Source organism: Scyliorhinus torazame, chromosome 4 (genome assembly GCF_047496885.1).
Source record: "Scyliorhinus torazame isolate Kashiwa2021f chromosome 4, sScyTor2.1, whole genome shotgun sequence".
NCBI lineage: Eukaryota > Metazoa > Chordata > Chondrichthyes > Carcharhiniformes > Scyliorhinidae > Scyliorhinus > Scyliorhinus torazame.
This window is the reverse complement of record NC_092710.1, coordinates 113,740,943-113,762,604: the sequence shown is the minus strand read 5'-3', so window position 1 is coordinate 113,762,604 and position 21,662 is coordinate 113,740,943. Positions and strand designations below refer to the sequence as shown.

Genomic DNA, 21,662 nt, shown 5'->3' with positions numbered 1-21,662 from the left:
TATACCACATCTGCCAATTTTTTGCTTACTCACTTAACCCATCCATATTTTTTTGTAGACTCCTTACCTCCTCTTAACAACTTCCTTTCCAATCTATCTTGGTATCATCGCTAAATTTAGCTACCATACATTCAGTCCCTAATCCAAGTCATTGACACAGATTGTATATTGCTGAGGCCCCAATACTGATCCCTATGGCACTCCACTAGTTACATCTTGGCAACCCAAAAATGACCCATTCTTCCCTACTCACTGCCTCCTGTTAGCCAACCAATCCTCTATCCCTGCTAATATGCTATCCCCTACACCATGAGCTGTTATTTTATGTAGAACCTTATCGAATGCTTTTTGGAAATCCAAGTTCAGGTTTCCTCTTCAACCACATTGCTTGATACTTTCTCCAAAAACTCCCAACAAATTAAACAATTTCCCTTTCACAAAACCTTGTTGACTCTCCCGATCCCATTATGGTTTTCTAAGTATATTGCTACACCATCCTAAATAATGGATTCTAGCAATTTCCCTATGACAGATGTTAGGTTAACTGGCCTGTGGTTTCCTGTTTTTGGTCTCCCTACTTTCAATAAAGGTGTCACATTTACTATTTTCTAATACGTTGGGACACTTCTAGGATCTAAGTAAATTTAGAAGGTGAAAACCAATTCCTCCACTATCTCTGCAGCCATTCATTTCAAGACCTTAGGATGCAGACCATGGGGATTTGTCAGTCTTTGGTCTAATAGCACCTTTTCCTAGCATCTTTTCCGAGGTGATGGTGATTGTTTTAACTTCTTTCCTCCCTTTCATTCTTGATTTACCAGAACTGTCGGAAATTTTCAAAGTCTTCTACAGTGAAGACTGACACAAAATACCTGTTCAAAGCTTCTGCCATTTTCTTATTTTCCATTATTAATTCCAGACTCCCTCTCCAGAGGGTCAACACTCATGTTGGTCACACTTCCTTTATAAATACTTATAAAAACTCTTATTGTTTTTAAACTTCTAACTAGCTTTCTCTCATATTCTAATTTCTCCCTTTTTTTTATCGTCTTTCTTTGTTCAAATCTCAAATTCCCAAACAATAAATGGAAATGTAATGATACAGTGGATTTGTGTTACATAGAATCATAGAATTTACAGTGCAGGATGACTTTCGGCCCATCGAGTCTGCACCAACCCTCAGAAAGAGCACCATATTTAAACCCACGTCTCCACCCTATCCCCGTAACTCAATAACCCTACCTAACCATTTGGACGCTAAGGGGCAATTTTGCATGGCCAGTCGACCTAACCTGCACATCTTTGCACTGTGGGAGGAAACCTGAGCACCCGGAGGAAACCCATGCAGACATGGGGAGGAATTGAACCCGGGTCCTGGAGCTGTCAGACATCAGTGCGAACCACTGTGCCATAGTGCCGCTCCATCTTGTGAGTTGTACAGAGAGAACACTACACTATCCGTAATGCTGTCTTTCAGATGCTTGTTTGAGCTGTTCTCTCTTTCATATCCGCTTAACATTTTTCTTTACTTAATATTAAATGTCCTAAACAAAATATTCAACATGGGACACACACCAACTACCAAAATATATTTAGTGCAGAACAGACTGCCAAGACAATCTCCTGGACATTGTTGTGAGGAAAACTCAGGAGAAAACTCATGCCCATATTTTTAAAATTTCAGTTTATTTATTCTAAAAAATATTAGAAGAGCGGCACAGTGGCAAAGTAGATGGCACTGCTGCCTCACTGCGCTGAGGACCCGGGTTTGATTACGGCCCGGGGTCACTGTCCGTGTGGATTTTGCACATTGTCACCGTGCCTCCATGGGTCTCACCCCACAACCCAAAAGATGTGCAGGGTAGGTGAATTGGCCACACTAAATTGCCCCTTAATTGGAAAAATTTAAATAAATAAATAAAAGTATTAGGAGATGGAAAATAAAAGTCATCTTATTGGGAGGTGGAGAGTGGTGTGGTTGGTGCTGAGAAGGAGCACATAATAATAATAATAATCTTTATTTGTGTCACAAGGAGGCTTACAATAACACTGCAATGAAGTTACTGTGAAAATCGCCACACTAATCTCCACACTATGGTGCCTGTTCGGTACACTAAGGGAGAGTTCAGAATGTCCAATTCACCTAACAAGCACATCTTTCGGGACTTGTGGGAGGAAACCGGAGCACCCGGAGGAAACCAGACACGGGGAGAACATGCAGACTCTGCACAGACAGTGACCCAAGCGGGAATCAAACCCGGGACCCTGGAGCTGTGCAGCAACAGTGCTAACCACTGTGCTACCGTGCCGCCCTTCAATCAGAGTTGGCAACTCTAGTCTGAAAAGACAATGAACCAAAATGCCTTAAATCCATGGATGGGTAATATAGAAAGAAGCAAAAAATATAAATAAACATGATAGGAAAGATAACAAGACAAAACAGGTGACAACGTCTGTATTTATAAATGTTTTGCCTTGTTCTGTGCGTATGATCATAAAATCTCCACAGTGCAGGAACAATTCGGCCTTTTGAGTGTGCACTGGCCCTTGGAAAGAACAACCTACTGAAGCCCATGCCTCCACCCTACCCCATAACCCTATCTAACCTAAACTTTCCATCTCCCAATAGAATGACTTTTATTTTCCATCTCCTAATATTTTTATTTTTTTATTTTTATTTTTTCCAATTAAAGGGCAATTGAGCATGGCGAATCCACCTAACCTGCACATCTTTGGACTGTGGGAGAAACCCAGAGGAAACCCATGCAGACAGGGGGAGAATGTGCAAACTCCACACAGTCAGCCGAAACCGGAATTGAACCTGGGTCCTTGGAGCTGTGAGGTAGCAGTGCTAACCACTGTACCACCGTGCCGCCCCACTGTGCCAAATGTATGATATATCATACATGTTGACAAAGGGAGGAGATTGCGCCTAATTGAGCAGATGTGTCAAAGAGATGGAACACACAAGATAAGCTGCATGTCCTACTTGTGTATGTGCCATTCTATGATTACCTTTGTTTAACATCTTGGCTTCCCAAAAATTCGATAGGTTTCTTGCCCCAGCGAAGAGGATTGCCCCGGCAGTCCTGTATTCCTTGATTGCCCTCCTGCCCATAGCGGTCCCTCACAGCCGAGAGAAAATCCACTCCAAAGTTTGCCTTTTGAGGGCGAATGAACGAACCACCTGTGGGGTGACTGACACAAAGAGGTGCAGATGTTTAAAGTCATTGTATTTCTTCCAAATCTAGCTCACATGCTCAATCCCATTCCCAGCAGTTTCCCCAGCCAACCCACTGTCACCCAAATAGTGAAGGAAAGCAGTCAGTGTCTAGAGCTATTGGTCTCTGGCATCAAAGCTGGTGGGGAGATGGGGACACTGATGGGCAGGCTAGCTGGTATACCTCAAGATTATATAGGGGAGGGGGAAGAGAGGTGAAGGTCTTTGATTTTATATGAATACTGAAGGAAAGGATTACTGTATATTATCTGTTGAGGAATAGTGATGCGGTAGTTGTGTTCTTAATAATCTAGAAGACACAAGTTCAAATTCTACCCTGGGCAGTTTGAGAATTTGAATTCAGTTTAAAGGCTGGAGATGAAAAGTTGGTCTCAGTGAAAGTGATTGTGAAGCTGTTGGATTGTCGTAAAGATGCAACTGATTTCCCGATGTCCCTTTCGGGAAGGAAACCTGCTACCCTTACTGGTTAGAATTGATATCTGACTCCAATCCCATACCAACATAGTTTACTGCACCTAGTAGAGCAAGTTGCTATGTTGTGTTACACCTGCAGTGGATCAAGGAGAAGGTCCCTCAGAGGCTTAGTGCTTAGGGACAGCACGCTAGCACAGTGGTTAGCACTGCGTCTTCACAGCGCCAGGGTCCCAGGTTCGATTCCCCGCTGGGTCACTGTCTGTGTGGAGTCTGCACATTCTCCCCGTGTCTGCGTGGGTTTCCTCCGGGTGCTCCGGTTTCCTCCCACAGTCCAAAGAAGTGCAGGTTAGGTGGATTGGCCATGATAAATTGCCCTTAGTGTCCAAAAAGGTTAGATGGGGTTATTGGGTTACAGGGATAGGTGGAAGTGAGGGCTTAAGTGGGTCGGTGCAGACACGATGGGCCGAATGACTTCCTTCTGCACTGTATGTTTTATGTTCTAAAAGAGGCTGTCTCAGAGAAACTAAGAATGGGGGGTGGTGGGGGAAATCTACCTTACCTTTGTACACAGGTTGTCTCCTGTGTACAACCTACATCCTGACTCCTGAGTATGAATTTTTCAAATGTATTCTTTTAATAAATAATTATTTCCCTAAAATGATTAGTGTAAGTTTTTGGAATTCTATATATATATATATATATATATATAAATAATTCCAAAAACTTACACTGAATATATATGTATAATATATATGTTGTGTGATGCGTGTATAAAAGGAAACTGCTTGTGCAACAGGATTACATCAGTGACTCGCTATTATTACAGCGAATAAAGTTACTGCTACAAATTCATTCTCTCCCCCTCTGTGGGTCTTAGCTGCTATTCTATCGATGAGACGATAGGAGAGGACCTGTACTCCAGGTAAGTGACAAAGCTATTCGCAGGTAGATGTACAAGGGCAGACTGAGTTGACATATTCTCCTTCTCAACAGAGAGTTCCCGTCCCCAAACACCCAGTACAGATCATGAGAAGATTAGAACAAGATTTTTCAGCAACCAATAGGGAGGAAAAGCATTGGCAATGGACTGTTTTCCGGTCACCTTTCCACTCAGTGTTGAGACATGGAGAAAGATAATGATTGTAAATACGAAGCGATACATTTTAAATAATTACAGTTCACATAACCAAAGGAAATTACAGAGTGAAGAAATTTGCTTACCTGCACTGAAAATACTGCACTCCCTCAAGTGTCCCATTGTGCTTTCCTCGTTCAGGATTGTCCCATTCCACTCCAAGCCAGATTCCTTGAAAACAAGTGATGTATTTTTATCGCCAGCTTATCAAATCTTGTTACACGTATATTCTAAAGTTTACTCGTCACATCACTTCAAACTGTGACCTGTCACAAAATTACTTCAACAGTCTCGGTAAGTGCAGCCAGTATTTCTCCCTTTTCAATATCTAACTTTTTTTCCCACAGTTCTATTCCCTCTATTCTAATCCCAATTTAATCCTCCTTTCTGGTCTCCTGTGTACAACTACACTTAAGGGATGAGTAGCTCTATTACTAATGTCAGTCAGCACTTGTTCCACATTGCCATCAGTACCTGCTGTGTCCATCTGCCCCAATGTGCTGCCGCCTTTAGCTCACAAAAGCAATCCAAAACATGCAATGAGTAATTATGTACCGTGTCATGTGAAAGTACCTTTAAGAAATGGGTGTTTAAGAAAGGTACATTTAAGAAATGTTTGGCTGCTCATGTTACTGCAGTGATGTCAGAGTGTGGGTGGAGCTGAACTCTGGTTCTGCTTTTTAGTTTCACTTTGAAAAAAGCTTGGGTGTGTCTGTCTTTTTGGTTTCGTTTTTCAGTGTGTTGCAGCTGAAGTCAGACAAAGCAGCTGTACTGCTGTTCTCTGCCATGAAGGAATATCTTTTAATCATTTGGTGAATTCAGAATTATAAATGTTTTCAGTATTGAATGTAAACCCTGATGTGCTCCTGTTTAAAGGTTTGTTAAGTCTTTTGGGTGCAAAAGGACAGCATACAGGTTACTTAGTGTTGTATTCTTTGGGGGTTATCTTTGAATTAATGATTGCTAAGATATTCACTGTTTTAAAAAGGTTAACTCATAGAATAAACATTGTTTTGTTTTTTTAAATACTTTTCCATTTCTGCTGTACCACACCTGTAGAGTGGGCTGTGTGCTCCCCATACCACATCTATTAAAAGTTGTGGGTCAGGTAAACTCCATGATACCCTGACACATAACAACTGGCTCACTGGATTTTCCAATGATTTTGTGGTAGAAATGTGAGGGATCAATCTGGACAGCCCGCCCATCAGATCTCATCCGGTTTTCATTCTGTTAACTTCAGTCACATGAGGGCGGTATGGTAGCGCAGTGGTTAGCACTGCTGCCTCATGGCTACGAGGACCCAGGTTCAATCCTGGGCCTGGGTCACTGTCCATGTGGAGTTTGCACATTCTCCCCGTGTCTGCATGGGTCTCACCCCCACAACCCAAAGGTGTGAGGGTAGGTGGATTGACCACGCTAAATTGTCCCTTAATTGGAAAATAAATAATTGGGTACTCTAAATTTGAAAAAAAAAATTCAGTCACATGAAAATTGGACAGATTTGACAACAAATTGACAATTAGCTCCTCATTAACCCCAGCATCAAAGTTAAACATCACCCTGAAGATCATGCCAGGTTTTAACTAGATTGAAGTTCTGCATCAACAGCCTCTTTTGTGTTAATTCGCTATCACAGGCGATAGGGCAGTCTTAGCTGCATTCGGATGCTGGCTGGATGGGCTGAAATGGCAAACAGAGGAGCAATATGGGCTGAATGGCTTATTGTTGACTTTGACTTTCAAAATCAGTTCTTTTATCCGAGCTCTCATTTTTTTTTTCTCTCTTCCTCTCCCCTACGCCACTTTAATCTCAACAATTTTTTCTCTGCCTCATAAAATGTTACTTCTTTCCCAACTCCTCCTAAATTCTCATCCAATATTTCCTCATCTTCTTTTCCTGTAGTAGTTTGTTAAATTCCTTTGTCACTCCCATCTGTCAGAGGCTCCTTGACTCTCTATCAGCTTAAACTCTCCTCCTTTCTCACTCAACCCTCTTTCGTCTCTCAGTAGCTGCTCATTCCTTCCTGGGTCCAACATTCAAAGTCCATATCTCAGATCACAACCTAACAGAATCCTTTGAACACTATCTCTACTTCTCCAAAAATTGATGGCACGACGTTTGCACTGCCTAAATTCCATCCCCTGATATGCGTGCAATCCTTCCAAAGCATTTTCTGAAATATTACTGTCATCGTTCACCGTACAGGTTCAAAATGAACTGTCCACGCACAGCAGATTGATTTGTGAAGTTTCCTGTGCAGCGTTTTTTACTCAGTGAAATGATGGAAAATCTAAATTATAATAAATTGCAGTGGTAACTTGGCCCCAAAATATAAACAGAAAGGCACTCAATGGTGCCTGAAAGCAGGCCTTCCAAAATGCTTTATAGTCTGTTAATCACACTTTTGAAGTGTAGTCATTGTCGCGATGTAGGAAACATGAGATTCAATTTGCACATATCAGGTTTCCATAAACAGCAAGGTGATAATGGGCAACCAGTTTAAATGATGTTGGTCGAGGGATAAATATTAGACAATACATGGGACAGAATTCTTGTGCTCTTCTTCAAAATACTGCCATGGGACCTTTACGCCCAAGGCAGACAGAACCTTGGTTTAGCATCTCCTCAAGATGTTATTCCCAGCAATGCAGTTCACTATTTTCAAGTCTCTGAAGTTAAGACTTGAACCCACACCTTCTGACTCCACAGTGAGAGTGCTACCCACTGAGTCATGGCTGACACGCCCACTGCCCCCACCCTCCCTTCTCCAATCGCCCAGTCTCATATCAAATGGGAATGACCCTTCCCTCACCACGTGGGCTGCAGAGGCTCTCGAAGGCGGGTCACCACCATCTTTGCCTAAGGGCAATTGGCAATGGGTAACAAATGCTGGCTTGGCCAGTGACACCTACATCCATTGAAGGAATAAAGAAACCTTCACCAACTCCCATTATAAAATTCTTGAAAAGTCCAGGAACACCTTCTTCCAGACAGTGAATAACACAAAGCGAGCATTCCTTTAATTTGAGAATGACTTCAATGACCATGAATGGAATAAGAGGATTGTGATTTGAACCATACCTGCTGCTGATGGGACTGTTCCCACAAAGCGAACAGTCCCGTATTCATCCCGGTAGACGATCCTTCTACCCACAGCATCACAAGGAACACTGTTACTCTGTGTCATCTTCGATAGATTTCAGCCTCTGATGGCTCATCCAAACCTGAACAGAAATTGAAAAGAGATTGATCAGATCTTTTACCCACACATTCTATGGACACCTTGAAATTAGCAAGGTGGCTACACCACTCCCTGACCTCCATCCCAACTCCTGCAGCTCCCCTTCATGTTATTTAGGCCCACAGAATCATTCAGCACTTAATGAGGTCATTCAGTCCATCATGTCTGTGCTGGTTGTTTGAAAGAGCTATCCAATTAGGAATATTGCTGTTTAGTCCCTCCTGCCCCCCCCCCCCCCCCCCTGTCCACCATTCAATGAGATCAGGACTGATCTGTGATCTAACTCCATGTGTCTACTTTTGGCATATAATCCCTTAATACCATTGGATAACAGAAACCTTCAATCTCACATATTAAAATTAACAAGTGACCTTCTATCAATTGCAGTTTATCGAAGAGGGTTCCAAACTTTTACAATCTGTTGTGTAGACGTGTTTCTTACTTTCACTTCTGAAAGGTGTGGTTCTAACTCGTTGAGTATGTTCCCCAACCTGGATTCCCTATCAGCAGAAATTGTTTATCTCTATCTACTCTATCTGTCCCCCTTAATAACTTTGATGAAAAACTTTGAGTAAATTCCAGAGAATATCTGCTGGCGTCACCCTTTCAGGCAGTAGTATCTGGATTATAACAGCTCACTACATCGAAATATTTTACACATCTCCCCGCTGACATTTTTGCCAATTATCTTAAACTCTCTTGTCTTCTGATTACTGTCACTCCTGTCACTGGAAAACACTTGTCCTTATTGACCATTCATAATGTGGAGCACCTGTCTTGAATCTTTCGTAACCTTCTCATAGAACCATTACAGCACAGGAGGCCCAGCGAGTCCATGCGTTCGAAGAGAATAACCTCTCTCCTCCTCACGCTCTCCAAGGTCTTGACAAGTGTGGTGCCCCGAAGTGGACATGGTATTACAGCTAGGGTATAATCATATTGGGCTACCAGGAACGAAAGAATTGCTACCCCAAAAAAACCCAACTGATTTTGCCTTCTATCATCTTGGTAGTCACATGACAAAATTATATTATAAAAATCTCTATCGATTAGTCTATAAACAAACCCAGACATGAGGTGAGGAAAACCCTGTGTGATGGAAAACGTATGGAACCAGAGGTCCAAAGTCACCTGCTCCTCCTAAACATGGATCACACGTTATGTCTCATATGGTGGATCCCAAAATGATTTTTTCTGAAATAAATCTATTGAATTTGTATTTGACTGAATTAGTACCAACTCCTTCCACGATCTCCCTAGGTAGTCAGTTCCCCTGTTTGAACATTTGCTCATTGAATCTACCCCTTCAAGCTCAGGCCTTGTATCTGGTTTTGTTCTTCTGGACAAGGTGAGGTTCTTTGTTATGGTCTGCATTTTCCAGTCACTTTGGAATTCTGAAAACAGCAAACACGGCACCCCTCAACTCTCTCTTTTCCAAGGGGAATAAACCCAAATTACATCATGACTCCTCGTCATCCAATCCCCTCAATCATTCTCTACGTAATGTCATCGAATTTCATGGTTTATAACAACTTGCATCTAAGAAGCAACTTTAACGCAGAAAAACATCCCAAGATGCTTCACCTGACACTGTGCCACATAAAGAGGTATTAGGACAGGTGACCAAAGGTTTGATCAAAGAGAGATGTTTTAAGGAAGAGAGAGAGAGTGGGAAGACAAAGAGGTTCAGCGAGGGAATTCCAGAGTTTAGGGTCCAGTCAGCTGAAGACATGGAGGGTGGGGTGAAGAAAATGGGAGATCGGCGGAGGCCAGAATTGGAGGAGTGAAGAGATCTCGGAGAGTTGTAAAGGTTACAGACATAGGACGCGATTCTCCAGAAACATTTCTAAGTGTGGTAGCGAGCAGGAACTGCTGCGAGCTTCCTGGAGCTCGGCCTGGCGAGGCCAGCAACCCTATTCAACGCCAATTGGTCCAATTAACGATGCCCCACAGCTTCTCGCAGCAAATGAAGGCTCACCAGCTGATTCGCCAGAACCGCGCTCGCTAGCCCCCCGCTTACACAGTCGACCAACACTTAAGCAGCACTTGCTCAGCCAACCCCAGTCAGCTCGCAACTATAGGACAGAGGAGACCGGCTGCAAGATTCGGGGCTGCAGACCTGGGGAGGCTGCTAGACACATTGGAGGCCTGGAGGGATGTCATGTTTCTCCGAGAGTCCTGGATGGTTAGCAATAGGGCAGCCAGTGCTGCGTGGGATGAGGTTGCAGTGGCTGTGAGCTCCGGGAGTGTGACCAGGACTGGCCTCCAATGTAGGAAAAGGGTCAACGACCTTCATCGGGCAGCACGAGTGAGTAGACACCAACGCCCTCCCTCCCACCCCCCCACCCCCACCTCTCGCTCCACCCCCCACCCTCCCGCCGAGACCTTTCCGCCATCTCTCATGCATCCCCCCCCCCAACTCTCCATGCGACTCCCAACCCTCCCTCTTCAGCCCCCCCCCCCCTCCGTCCCATCCCAACCCCCAACCCCCCCCCCCCCTTCCCCCACTGTGCACCATGAAGGCTAACAATGCCTTCTCTCTGTCTCCTCAGGAACATTTCTCCCACAATTGCTGGGAGAGCACCCAGACTGACGGAGGAGTGCTGGACCTAAGAATCCTCACCGCCTTTGAGGAATGGGCCCTGGAGGTGACTGGTGTGGCCGAGGGCAGAGAAGTCACCAACACAGAAGCTGGCAGAGATGAGGAACCACTGGGCCCCACCTGAAGGACTTGTCAAACGTGACCATGACAGCCACGAGGAGCGGGTGTCCTCCTCCTCCATGTGGTGCCAAGTCCGCAAAGACATGGCACAGGTGTCGCAGTGTCTCCTTGTTGAGGCGGAGTCTCCTGGGGCACGCACTGTCCGTCATCTGTTCCAACGACCAGCGACGCATGTACACCCTGGGCCGTCACAGACCTCCCCTTCTGGGTCTCTCTCTGACCTGATGAGTGGCTGGGTCCTCAGGGTGTGGGGTTGGGTCCGACACATGGGCCGCTGCCTCGAGTATCTGAAGACGCTGCTTGATAGGCCGGGGAGTGGCAGGTGGACATGGGTGGAATGCTCATTTGAAGGGTCGGTGCAGACCCGATGGGCCAAATGGCCTATTTCTACACTGTGGGGATTCTATGATTTTATGAATGATAAGGACAAAGCAATAAATTGTAAACATTCCGGACAGGTTAAAGAAGTAAATCTCACAATTATCAAGTGTAAACTCAACTTCAAAATCCTTTTACACTTAAAATGAATGTTCACTGTTGGAGGAAATGTAATAAACGTATATAGATTTCCTGTGGTATTGCTCACAGTAAGAGGTTGCACTGTTGTGAGGGGCACTGGAGCGTAGGAGTAGACACCACATGTCTGAAACAATTTGGACGGAAGCCTGGAAGAGGCTCTCAGAGGCAGCAAAGGGATTTTTTGATTAGCTTCCAGTTTACACAACCCTGGCATGTATCCAAGTCTCTGACAGGAGAGCATTGTTATGTGCATCTCAAATGCAGAAAATACAATTACAACTTTAATCACCTTCTTGTGAATGTCTAGACGTTAGTAATTAGAATCAGTATCTCGGCAGTGGAAGCATTTAGGGCAATTATTGTTTCTAACGATCAAGGAAATGCAGGTGAGACAGCTGGTTAGGTTCAAAATTCAAGGCCTTTAATATTTGAAAATTGAACTAACATTGTGAGCAAGATCACTCTCAGCTTAATGGTTCAGTAGCCATCTGGGATGGCCACTTACAACCAGGAACAGGAAAGGTCGCAAATCATAGTGGGAAAAATGGACAATGCAAGATTCAGGCAGGCTCAGAGCCTGAATATATATTTGCGAGAAAGGAATCCAGAAGGTATTAGCATTTGATGGCCCATCTCCGCCAGACAAAGGACTGATACTTGAGCGGCCGATACAACCCCAGACATTTTGCGCCATTCCCTATACTCGGGAAGCGTAAACAACAGGGTCAATGACTGCTTAGGACACGCCCAGCCATCAAGGCACCCACCCATTTATTGGCTCGAATTAAACATAGTGATCAGGAATTACCCAATTAGTGGAGTCCAAACTGAAGGACTGCCCAAAAGAGCGCGAAAACCCCCAAGGATAAAAAGAGAGACTACCATGTGTTCAGCCTCTCTTGGACCTGGCGCTCCGGCAACGTCTACTCCCAAGGGCAGCACCACCAGAAGCAATTTCAAGCTCAACGCCCGCTACCAGAGGGATGAGCCTAGCTGAGTAGCAGTTACTTCTACAGACTCGATAGATCCAGAATTGAACAAAGGCCACTGTTCCTGTGACCTAAGCCGGGTGCCTGAAGTACAGGTTGTCATAGTTGATAGGTGTAGTTTAACTGGTAGTGTTTATATTGCATGATTAATTATGTCTGTAAATAAAGTACCCTTGACCTTGAACTAACTAACTGGTGTTTGGCTCTTTTGATCGATAGCCGGTTGAACTTTGTGGTGGTATCATTTGATACCTGCCGACTCTGAGCAATATAGTATAGATACCTAAAGAAAGGAGGACAACCTCACTGACTGCCATATTTACAGTAGGTAAAAAAAGGCAACAGTCCATCCTCACACAAGCAGGTGCACACATTCACAAACCCTATGCCATTTCAAGGGAAAACTGAACTTACTGTACCCGAGTGAAGCTTTTGAAATTTGTCCTCTCCGCTATTCTTTTTCCACGTCATGTAATAACTGAGCAGAAACGCCGAGAAGCTAAAGAAAGCTATTCCACCATTACAGCTGACAGCAATGTACTGATTTATTTTGTAAATTTAAGCTCATGCATAGAACCTCCCCCCATCCAAATTCAGCTCACATGCCTAGAATTTGCAAAGGGCCTCAGACTCTTTTTAAAAAATAAATTGAGAATACCCAATTCAATTTTTCCAATTAAGGGGCAATTTAGCGTGGCCAATCCACCTGCACTTCTTTGGGTCGTGGGGGTGAAACCCACGCAAACACGGGGAGTGTGTGCAAACTCCACACGGACAGTGACCCAGAGCTGGGATCGAACCTGGGACCTCGGCGCCGTGAGGCAGCAGTGCTAACCACTGCCCCAGAGGGCCTCAGACTTTCAAGAAATAAATTATGAAAGCATTAAAAAGACAAAGTTGAGGGCAGATTTAGTATAGATGTACAAAGTTAAGAAGGGTTTTGATAAAGTAAATAAGGATAAATTGTGTTCTGGGGCAGGGGGATTTCTAACCAAAGGATACAGATTTAATATAATTGGTGAAAAAGCCAGAGGGTAGATGAGGAGGAATAATTGCATCCAGCAAGTTATGACCTGGAAGGTACTGCCCGAAAGGGTGGTGGAAGCAGATTTCATTGAAACTTTTCATAGCGAATTGGATTTTTCTTGAACAGAAAAGGTTTGCAGGGTTAAGGGGAAAGATCAGTGGCAGTGGAAGTAATTGGATAGTTCCACCAAAGAGACAAAGATATGCTGGACTGACAGGCTCTGTGCTGTATGATTATAATACATGAAAGACAATAGAACTTAAATCATGTATTTCTGAAATATGTATCTTTTTAACCAATTACCTGAATGCATATTTTGGACATTAGGAATTTCAGTTACTGAGAGGAGAAATGGTAATAAATATTCAGAAGCATTTTGAGCGATGATTTTGAAAGATTAATGCATGGCGTTTACAATTCTGATTTCCATTATGAACGTGAATGTGCGTTTTTAAAAATTCATTCACGGGATTTGGGCGGCACTGGCTGGGCCAGCACTTATTGTCCGTTCCTGCCATCCAACTGAATGGCTTGCTCGACCATTTCACAGGACATTTTAAGAGCCAACCACATTGCTGGAGTCACATGTCGGCCAGACCAGGTAAGGACGACAGATTTCCTTCCCTAAAGGACATTAGGACAAGATGGGTTTTTACGACAATCGACAATGGTTTCATGGTCATCATTAGACTTTCACTTTCAGATTTTTATTGAATTCAAGTTCCATCTGCCATGGTGGGATTTGAATCCTGGTCCCCAGATCATTGCCCTGGGTCTCTGGATTACTGGTCCAGTGGCAATGCCACTAGGCCACTCACCAACTTCCCACAATAGAGGCGTTTATGATGTAGAAATGCAAACACAAAGAGTATCAGTGGGAAGTAAGGTTTAATTGACAGGAAGAATATATATGACTTTTCTGTAAGACAAATATGAGACCATTTCTAGTGTCATGTGAGAGTACCTTTAAGAAATGGGTGTTTATAAATGGGTGTGTATATAAATATCTGTAGTGAGAGTACCTTTAAGAAATGGGTGTTTACTACTGCAGTGATGTCAGAGAGTGGATGGGGCTGGGCTGTCTGTCAGCTTTTTACTTTCATTTTAGGCTGTTTGCTGCAGGATGTGTTTTAGTTTCGTTTTCAGTGTTGGAACTGAAGCCAGACAGAGCAGGTGTACTGTTATTCTCTCTGCCATGAAAAGACTATCTCTTGATCATTTGGTGAATTCGGAATTATAAATGTTCTCAGTACCGAATGTGCTTCTGTTAAAAGGTGTTTCTTTTGTCTTCTGGATGTTGTTTGGGAAGTTGTTAAAGATTACTTAGTGTTGTGTTCTTTGGGGGTTGTATTTGAATTGATGGTTGCTAAGATGTTCACTGTATGTTTTAAAAAGGTTAACTTGAGTTCATAGAATAAACATTGTTTTAATTTAAAGGTACTGTAAAGCTCTGTTTGCACCATACCTGGAGAGTGGACCGTGTGCTCCCCATAACCACAATCTATTAAAAGTCGTGGGTCAGGTGAACTCCATGATACACTTTGGGTTTCTCTAAACCCTGGCCCATAATACTAGTATCATTACTTGAGATATGATGGAGTGCAGAAATAGTGCATTAGCGAGAACACCAAATCAAGTTCTCTTAGTACAAGGTGCTCTGATATTTTACTGATATTTTGAGAATTTAAGTCTGTGATTTTGTAAATACTGAAAGTCAACAGCTTCAATTATTATTCGTCATTCCTTTTGACATACATTTTATGCATTTGGTTTTATATTTTTACTTCTTTTCCAAGTCCAGAATATGCAGCATGATAAGGAACGTGGACTAGATTGGAAATGGATAGGTATGTGGTAGTTCAGTCAAGATTTAGTTTTGGGGTACGGCCTTGTTTAGAGGGAAAGCATGGATTTTCAGGTATGGGGAGAGGCGCTAGAAAATGTGGCAATGGGTTTACTAGATGATTCCTTAGTCTGGGGTTGCCACATGTCCTGTGGGACGACAGCACTATGGAGGGAAAGGAATGCAGAATCAGTCAATCATGGAAGGTTGTACCGGCAACTATTGGTGGACTGGGGAGAATGTTGAGGTGAGGAGCAGTGAAGGGAGTCCACTGGGTGTGTCTGGTAGTGCTGGTGATCTTGGAGTCGGATAGCAATGCTGGGGCAGGAGTCTGAGAGCACTGAGGAGCGAGAGTACCAATGTATGAAAGCGCTGACGGTATAGAGCAATGTTTTTCAAACTATTTTTCCCCGGACTCACTTTTACCAATCGGTCAACCTTTGGGACCCATGACGGTCGACCTTCGCAACCCACCATTTTCACTTCCCTTTAATGCGACAGGTGAGCCTGCTTGGTCCTCACAATCTCACTTGCTTTGTCATTCAATGTTATATCTCTGCTAAGGACGTCAGCTGATAATTTAAGTTCTCGCTGCATCCTTTGAAAAAAATCAAGAGGTTTGTCCTTGAACTCGCCGTGCTTGGTCTTCAAATGCCTTAGAAGTTTTGAGGGTTTTAAACTTTCATTTGCCAGTACTTCCCTGCAAACAATGCACATGGTTTTGCATCCTGATTTGCATTTGTACAATTAACACAGCTATACCTCAAGAATCACAGCTTTATTCCTGATTTCAGCTTCTTCTTAATGGGTTAGTCACTAGAGGCCCTGGAGCTCACACAGCACTGCGTTGCCCTGCTATGGACTCTCCTGAGCAGCTCAACCAGCACTGCTTTGTCCTGTGTGGACTCTCCTAAGCAGCTCTCTCCACTAGATTTAGTTGTGAGATCCTGGCCTGTTTGCGTCTCTGGTCCTCTCTTCCTTATTACGAAAGTATCCATTTTCAATTCTTCAGTCCTGTTGCCTTACTTACTGGCAGCTACTAAATGGATGAATCTTTCTTCTGAGATTTTGCACCCCAGGTATCACGTGCCCTGTACTTATATTTTTTTTTATCCAGGATGTACAATATGATAGGGAATGTAGACTAGATTGGAAGTCGATAGGTAAGCGGTAGTTCAGTCGAAATTTCGTTTTGGGGTACGGCCTTGTTTAGAGGGGAAGCATGGATTTTCAGGTATGGGGAGAGGCTGCAAAATGTGGCACTGGGCTTACTAGATGATTCCTTAGTCTGGGGTCGCCACATGTCCCTCAGGGCACGTGACGTCAGTATACATGGTGGACACATGACCTGCTCTCTGCCCTCGCTTCTTGCGGGAAGACTCCATGGTTTAACAAAATAATAGTTTGGTCCTGGGGATGAGCGCTGACGTCAGGAGGAGGCGGTCTGCCCCATTGGGCTCTGGGCTGCCCTGGAGGTTATGGAGGAATATGCATTGGATCCGTGGTGAGTGGAGCTGCGGCTGGGACGGACCGGGTACGGAGCAGGCTGCTGTGCAATGGCCGAGTGGGGAGGGCCTCAGATCTCAGGCCTGCGCACTGCCAGATCCGCCTGAGGGGGCATGTATGCGCAGACAGCCGGCATTCTTGAAAGCCGGTCATGGCAATTGGGTGCTTCTCCTGCGATCGGGAACTGCACGACCCTCACGACACCCGCCCGAAAACCACCCACGGGTCGCGACCCTGACTATGAAAAGTCCTGGTATAGAGGATGCTAAGTTGCAGAGCAGTAAAGGTGATCCTAAGGTATGTCCTAGACCAGTGATTCACGAACTGGGGTGTGTAACTGGGGCACTTAATCAGCAATAACCTGCTCACGAACACCCAGTTTGGGTTCCACGAGTCACTCTGCTCCTGACCTCATTACAGCCTTGGTTGAAACATGGACAAAAGAGCTGAATGCCAGAGGTGAGGTGAGAGTGACTGTCCTTAACATCAAGTTCATAAGATATAGAAGCAGAATTAGGCCATTCGGCCTATTGAGTAGAAGGCAGCATTTGAACGAATATGGCATCAAGAAGCCCTAGGTAGACTGGAGTCAATGGGAATCGGGGAAAATTCTCTGCTTGTTGGAGTCATACTTAGCACAAAGGAAGGTGGTTCTGGTGGTTGGAGGTCAAATCATCTCAGCTCCAGGACATTACTGCAGGAGTTCCTCAGGGTAGTGTCCTAGGCCCAAGCATCAATGATCTTTATTCCAACACAAGGTCAGAAGTGGGGATGTTCGCAAATGACTGCACAATGTTCAGCACCATTTGCAGCTCCTCAGATACAGAAACAGCTCACACTGAAATGCAGGAAGACCTGGACAATATCCAGGCTTGGGTTGAAAAGTGGCAAGTAATATTCGTGCCACACAAGTGCCAAGCAATGGATAAAAGCAAATTACTGTGGATGCTGGAATCTGAAACCAAAGAGAAAATGCTGGAAAATCTCAGCAGGTCTTTGACAAAGGGTCACCTGGACTCGAAACGTTAGCTCTTTTCTCTCCCTACAGATGCTGCCAGACCTGCTGAGATTTTCCAGCATTTTCTCTTTGGTGCCAGGCAATGACTATATCCAATAAGAGAGAATCTTGCCCCTTAACATTCAAAGTCACTATCATCACTGAATCCCCCACTATCCTACTGTGTGAGAAAAGACAGTTGATTGGTTGGCAAATCGACTCTGGTTGTTCAAGGTGCTGTGATGGGGAATTGCACCAGGAAATTATTGTCCCCATGCTGTTGTTTAATTCAAAAAGGTACAATGTCTGGATTTATGCTTTCTGCTTGCAGAGGACAAATCCCTACATATGAATATATGTAGCTTCTAGTAAGCATATGTGAGCTACATTGTGAGTCTGACTGATAATCTTAATCTTGTTTGTGTAATTCTTAGCACGCTCAGGATTGTTCAGCAAATGCTGTCCAATCGTGGAATCACATCTAACATTATTTGCTGAGTTTGAACTAATCTAGTTATTCTCAGCTATGCTGCCATAAACTAGCATCCAATGAAAACGCTGAGTCCTTGAAAGCACGCCTAACTACTCTCACATGTGCATACTGCAGGATACCAAATAGGGGCTTTTCACAGTAAATAAGCCTGTGTGACAATATAGATTATTATTATTAACTTGTCCAACTTTCACGTGCAGTGTGAATGACTGGTGGTATTGTATGGCCTCAAGACCAACACAGACATAAGCAACTGCAAGCCTGGTGAAGGGACTGGAATTTTGATACTCAACAAGTACGATTATATTGATAAAACGCACACTGTTCTTAACGACGGGTCCAAATGTGTGCCCATTGGACCCGCTGCTAAGCAAGTTTGCACAACCCAGCTCGAAAGCAAGTTACAAAAATGTTTTTTTAGGCTTGTATAAGGGTAAGAAGCTGCCTTGTCTAATCTATGATAGGCATCATCCTCACGGTTCACTATCTCCACGTATGTATGGGCTGCCCATGACACACACAAGTGATGTCCCATTATGCCCCGTCTTTCCAGGACTGATTCTGCACAACACAAATTGGCCAAATGGTTGAGTGAGTTGCTGCAACCAGTTCCAAGTGAATTTCCACGTACACAACGAAGGATTCCTTTACCTTCACAAAGACTATACAGAACTTTCATATCAAGAGCAATGCCATGTCGAAGTGCTCATTCGACATTGCAAGCCTATTCACTAATGTGGCACTCAAGGAAGCCATAGACGTTTGCTCCACATAACTATGTCATGGTAATCTGGATGCACCACCAATGTCTGAATCTGCATTCATTGTATTTATGAACTCAGCAACTCGTGCACTTGAATCAGCTTTAATGACACCATGTATCCCAAAGAAATTGCACTCTTGGTCCAGTTCTCACTAACATTTTTGTTGGTTTCTGCAAATAACACATTTTCAATGGTATGACTCCTAATCTCCTACCCTTGCATATTTCCGATAAGTAGATAATAGGTTTGAGTCCACAACTGCGTGTAAGAATTTTGCACAAATTCACAAATGGGCCTAAGGCCGCCACTTTTGGACCTGAAAAGTGCGTTGTGCGCTTTAAATTTCTCTGGAAGCGCAAGGTATCACACAAGTTTGAGCAACAGGTGAAGCTAGCTGTTTCAAGCTTTTACTATGACATAGCAATACGAGTGGTATTTTCTACCAACAGAATGCTGCCATCACACAAATGAGGACTGTGGTAGATGAATGTGCCAGTTTGATGCTACGTATGTAGTCCATATGTCCCAATGACTGGTAGATCGTTTCAAACAGCTCATCCCTTCCGCTGTTCGCAATATTCAGAGTACATGTAGTTCCCAACCAGCCAGTGCTCCCAAAACCCAGGACATAATTTCTAACATTAGATATGATTCTGTGATTGAGCAATGCTTGCTGAACATAAACCAATTGTATTAAAAACGACACTAACAACCAATTTAAGACTATCATTTGGGTTCATAACGTGGCTCATTTATGCTTGCTCGAACCTATATATACACTCATAGACAGGGACATAGCCTCTGCAAGCTGAAAGAGCATGTCCAGGCATTGAGCCTTCTTTTTAAATTAAACAAAAGCGTGGGGGACAGTAGTTCCCTGGTGCACTCTCTGCATGTAGCACAAGAACTGTTACTGTGCCCTAGCAAACCCAGCGAGGTCAAAGTAGGTAGGAAATAGGTACCATGTGGGCTGGGAGCAGTGCAAGGCTGGTCAGTGAGTTCTGTTCATTGAGCCCGAAACCCTTGACGGAGGTTAGACGCTGGAGGGGGGAGAAACTTTTTTTAAATATAAATTTAGAGTACCCAATTAATTTTTTCCAATTAAGAGGCAATTTAGCGTGGCCAATCCACCTACCCTGCACATCTTTGGGTTGTGGGGGCAAAACCCACGCAAACACGGGGAGAATGTGCAAACTGCACACGGACAGTGACCCAGAGCCGGGATCGAACCTGGGACCTCAAAGCCATGAGGCTGCAGGGCTAACCCTGGGAGAAACTTAATATATGCAAGTCAGTTGACATAATTTTTTACAAATGTTTTGTGCTCTTACAAGTTCTTTTTAACCACCTTTTGCATGGCCAGCCGGTGTAGGGGAGAAAGTGACAGGCAAAATATTTTCCAAATTTGATAAAATGTGTGATATGCGATTTGATTGATTCCTTTATTCTTTGTTTTAAAAGTGTTAATTATATTCAGCCTGGCAATTACTGCCAAAAGCTTAGATTTCTTTTAGGTGCAGGTTTAATTTGAATTCTGGCATTGCCTTTCCTAGTTACCGAATTGCGATTTGTCAGTTATAAATTTGTCTCTGATGATCAAAGAGCGCAAAGTTAATTTCTCACAGCTGAACAGTTCCAACAACCTCCCCGAATGAGGTAGGAAATATTCAGACGTTCATTATATTACAGATGGATCACTGGAAACCAAACACCTGGATGGGGAATTAAAAGAGGGACTTCATAATCAACATTGATCATGGGCCTGGTTGGCCATTAATAAGACAAGGCAATGGGCAGTCCAAGAGATCATCCATTGTGACTGTCTGTCTGGAAAGGAAGCATGCAGTGTCTGTCAGTGCAATTGAGGCCTTCTGCGGCCAGTGGGCATCGCAGAGACTGAGGTGTTTTATCAACCTCTGCAATCACATTTTGTTTTGTTGTTTTGTGGTATGTTTCCTTTGAGACTGTTAACTTTGATGCAGTATCCTTTTAAGGGGCTGCCTTTTAATTTATCCTCCAATTTGTTCATTTAGTTTATTTGACTCAAAAGAAGCGCAGGAAAGAACTCCCTTGTTCTTCTCCAAAGACACGCCATTCAAGTCCACCAGAGAGGGTGGATAAGACTTCAATGTAACATATCAAACGGCACTCCCTCAGAACGGCAATGGAGTGTTGGGTTGTGTGCTTCAGTTTTGGAGTGGAGCTTCAACTCTCAACGTTCTGATTCAGAGGCAAATGAAAATGGGATTAAAACAGAAGAAAACAAGGGCAGCACGGTGGTTGACACTGCTGCCTCACGGCGCCGAGGATCCGGGTTCGATCCAGGCCCCGGGTCACTGTCCGTATGGAATTTGCATTCTCCCGTTGTCTGCGTGGGTCTCACCCCAACAACCCAAAGATGTGCCGGGTAGATGGATTGGCCACGCTAAATTGCCTCTTAATTGGAAAAAAAGAATTGGGTACTCTAAATTTTTTCCCCCAAGATACAAAGAGAACACTAGACGTACCTGCTAAAGGTACACAGAGGAAGAGATAAATGCCAACTGAACAGAAGAAAATAATGAAATGTTGGTTTAAAGGCTTTGGAGAAGTAGAAAGGGAAAATGAGTAAAGGATGATGCAGGGCTCCTCAACATTAAAGGGTTAAATATGGAAGAGGAGAGGAGGGGTTTGCAAGTTGTATGAAAAACGATAGAAAAACATGCAAGGGATTAAAAAGTCTGATATAGGAAAAGGGAAACTGACACTATGGCAGAGACAAAGAGAAG

General features: G+C 43.8%; 1 protein-coding gene across 2 annotated transcripts in view; it reads right to left on the bottom strand.

Moving 5' to 3' along the window:
- tbce (tubulin folding cofactor E) overlaps window positions 1-21,662 on the bottom strand; it is a 90,059-nt gene that overhangs the window by 66,900 nt on the left and 1,497 nt on the right. For both annotated transcript variants that reach the window (XM_072498499.1, XM_072498500.1), the window contains exons 2-4: window positions 7,875-8,017; window positions 4,877-4,961; window positions 3,016-3,198 (exon numbers count right to left, since the gene is read on the bottom strand). In XM_072498499.1, coding sequence (XP_072354600.1) covers window positions 3,016-3,198; window positions 4,877-4,961; window positions 7,875-7,980 — 374 coding nt within the window. In that variant the 5' untranslated portion in view covers window positions 7,981-8,017. The remainder of the gene's footprint in view (window positions 1-3,015; window positions 3,199-4,876; window positions 4,962-7,874; window positions 8,018-21,662) is intronic.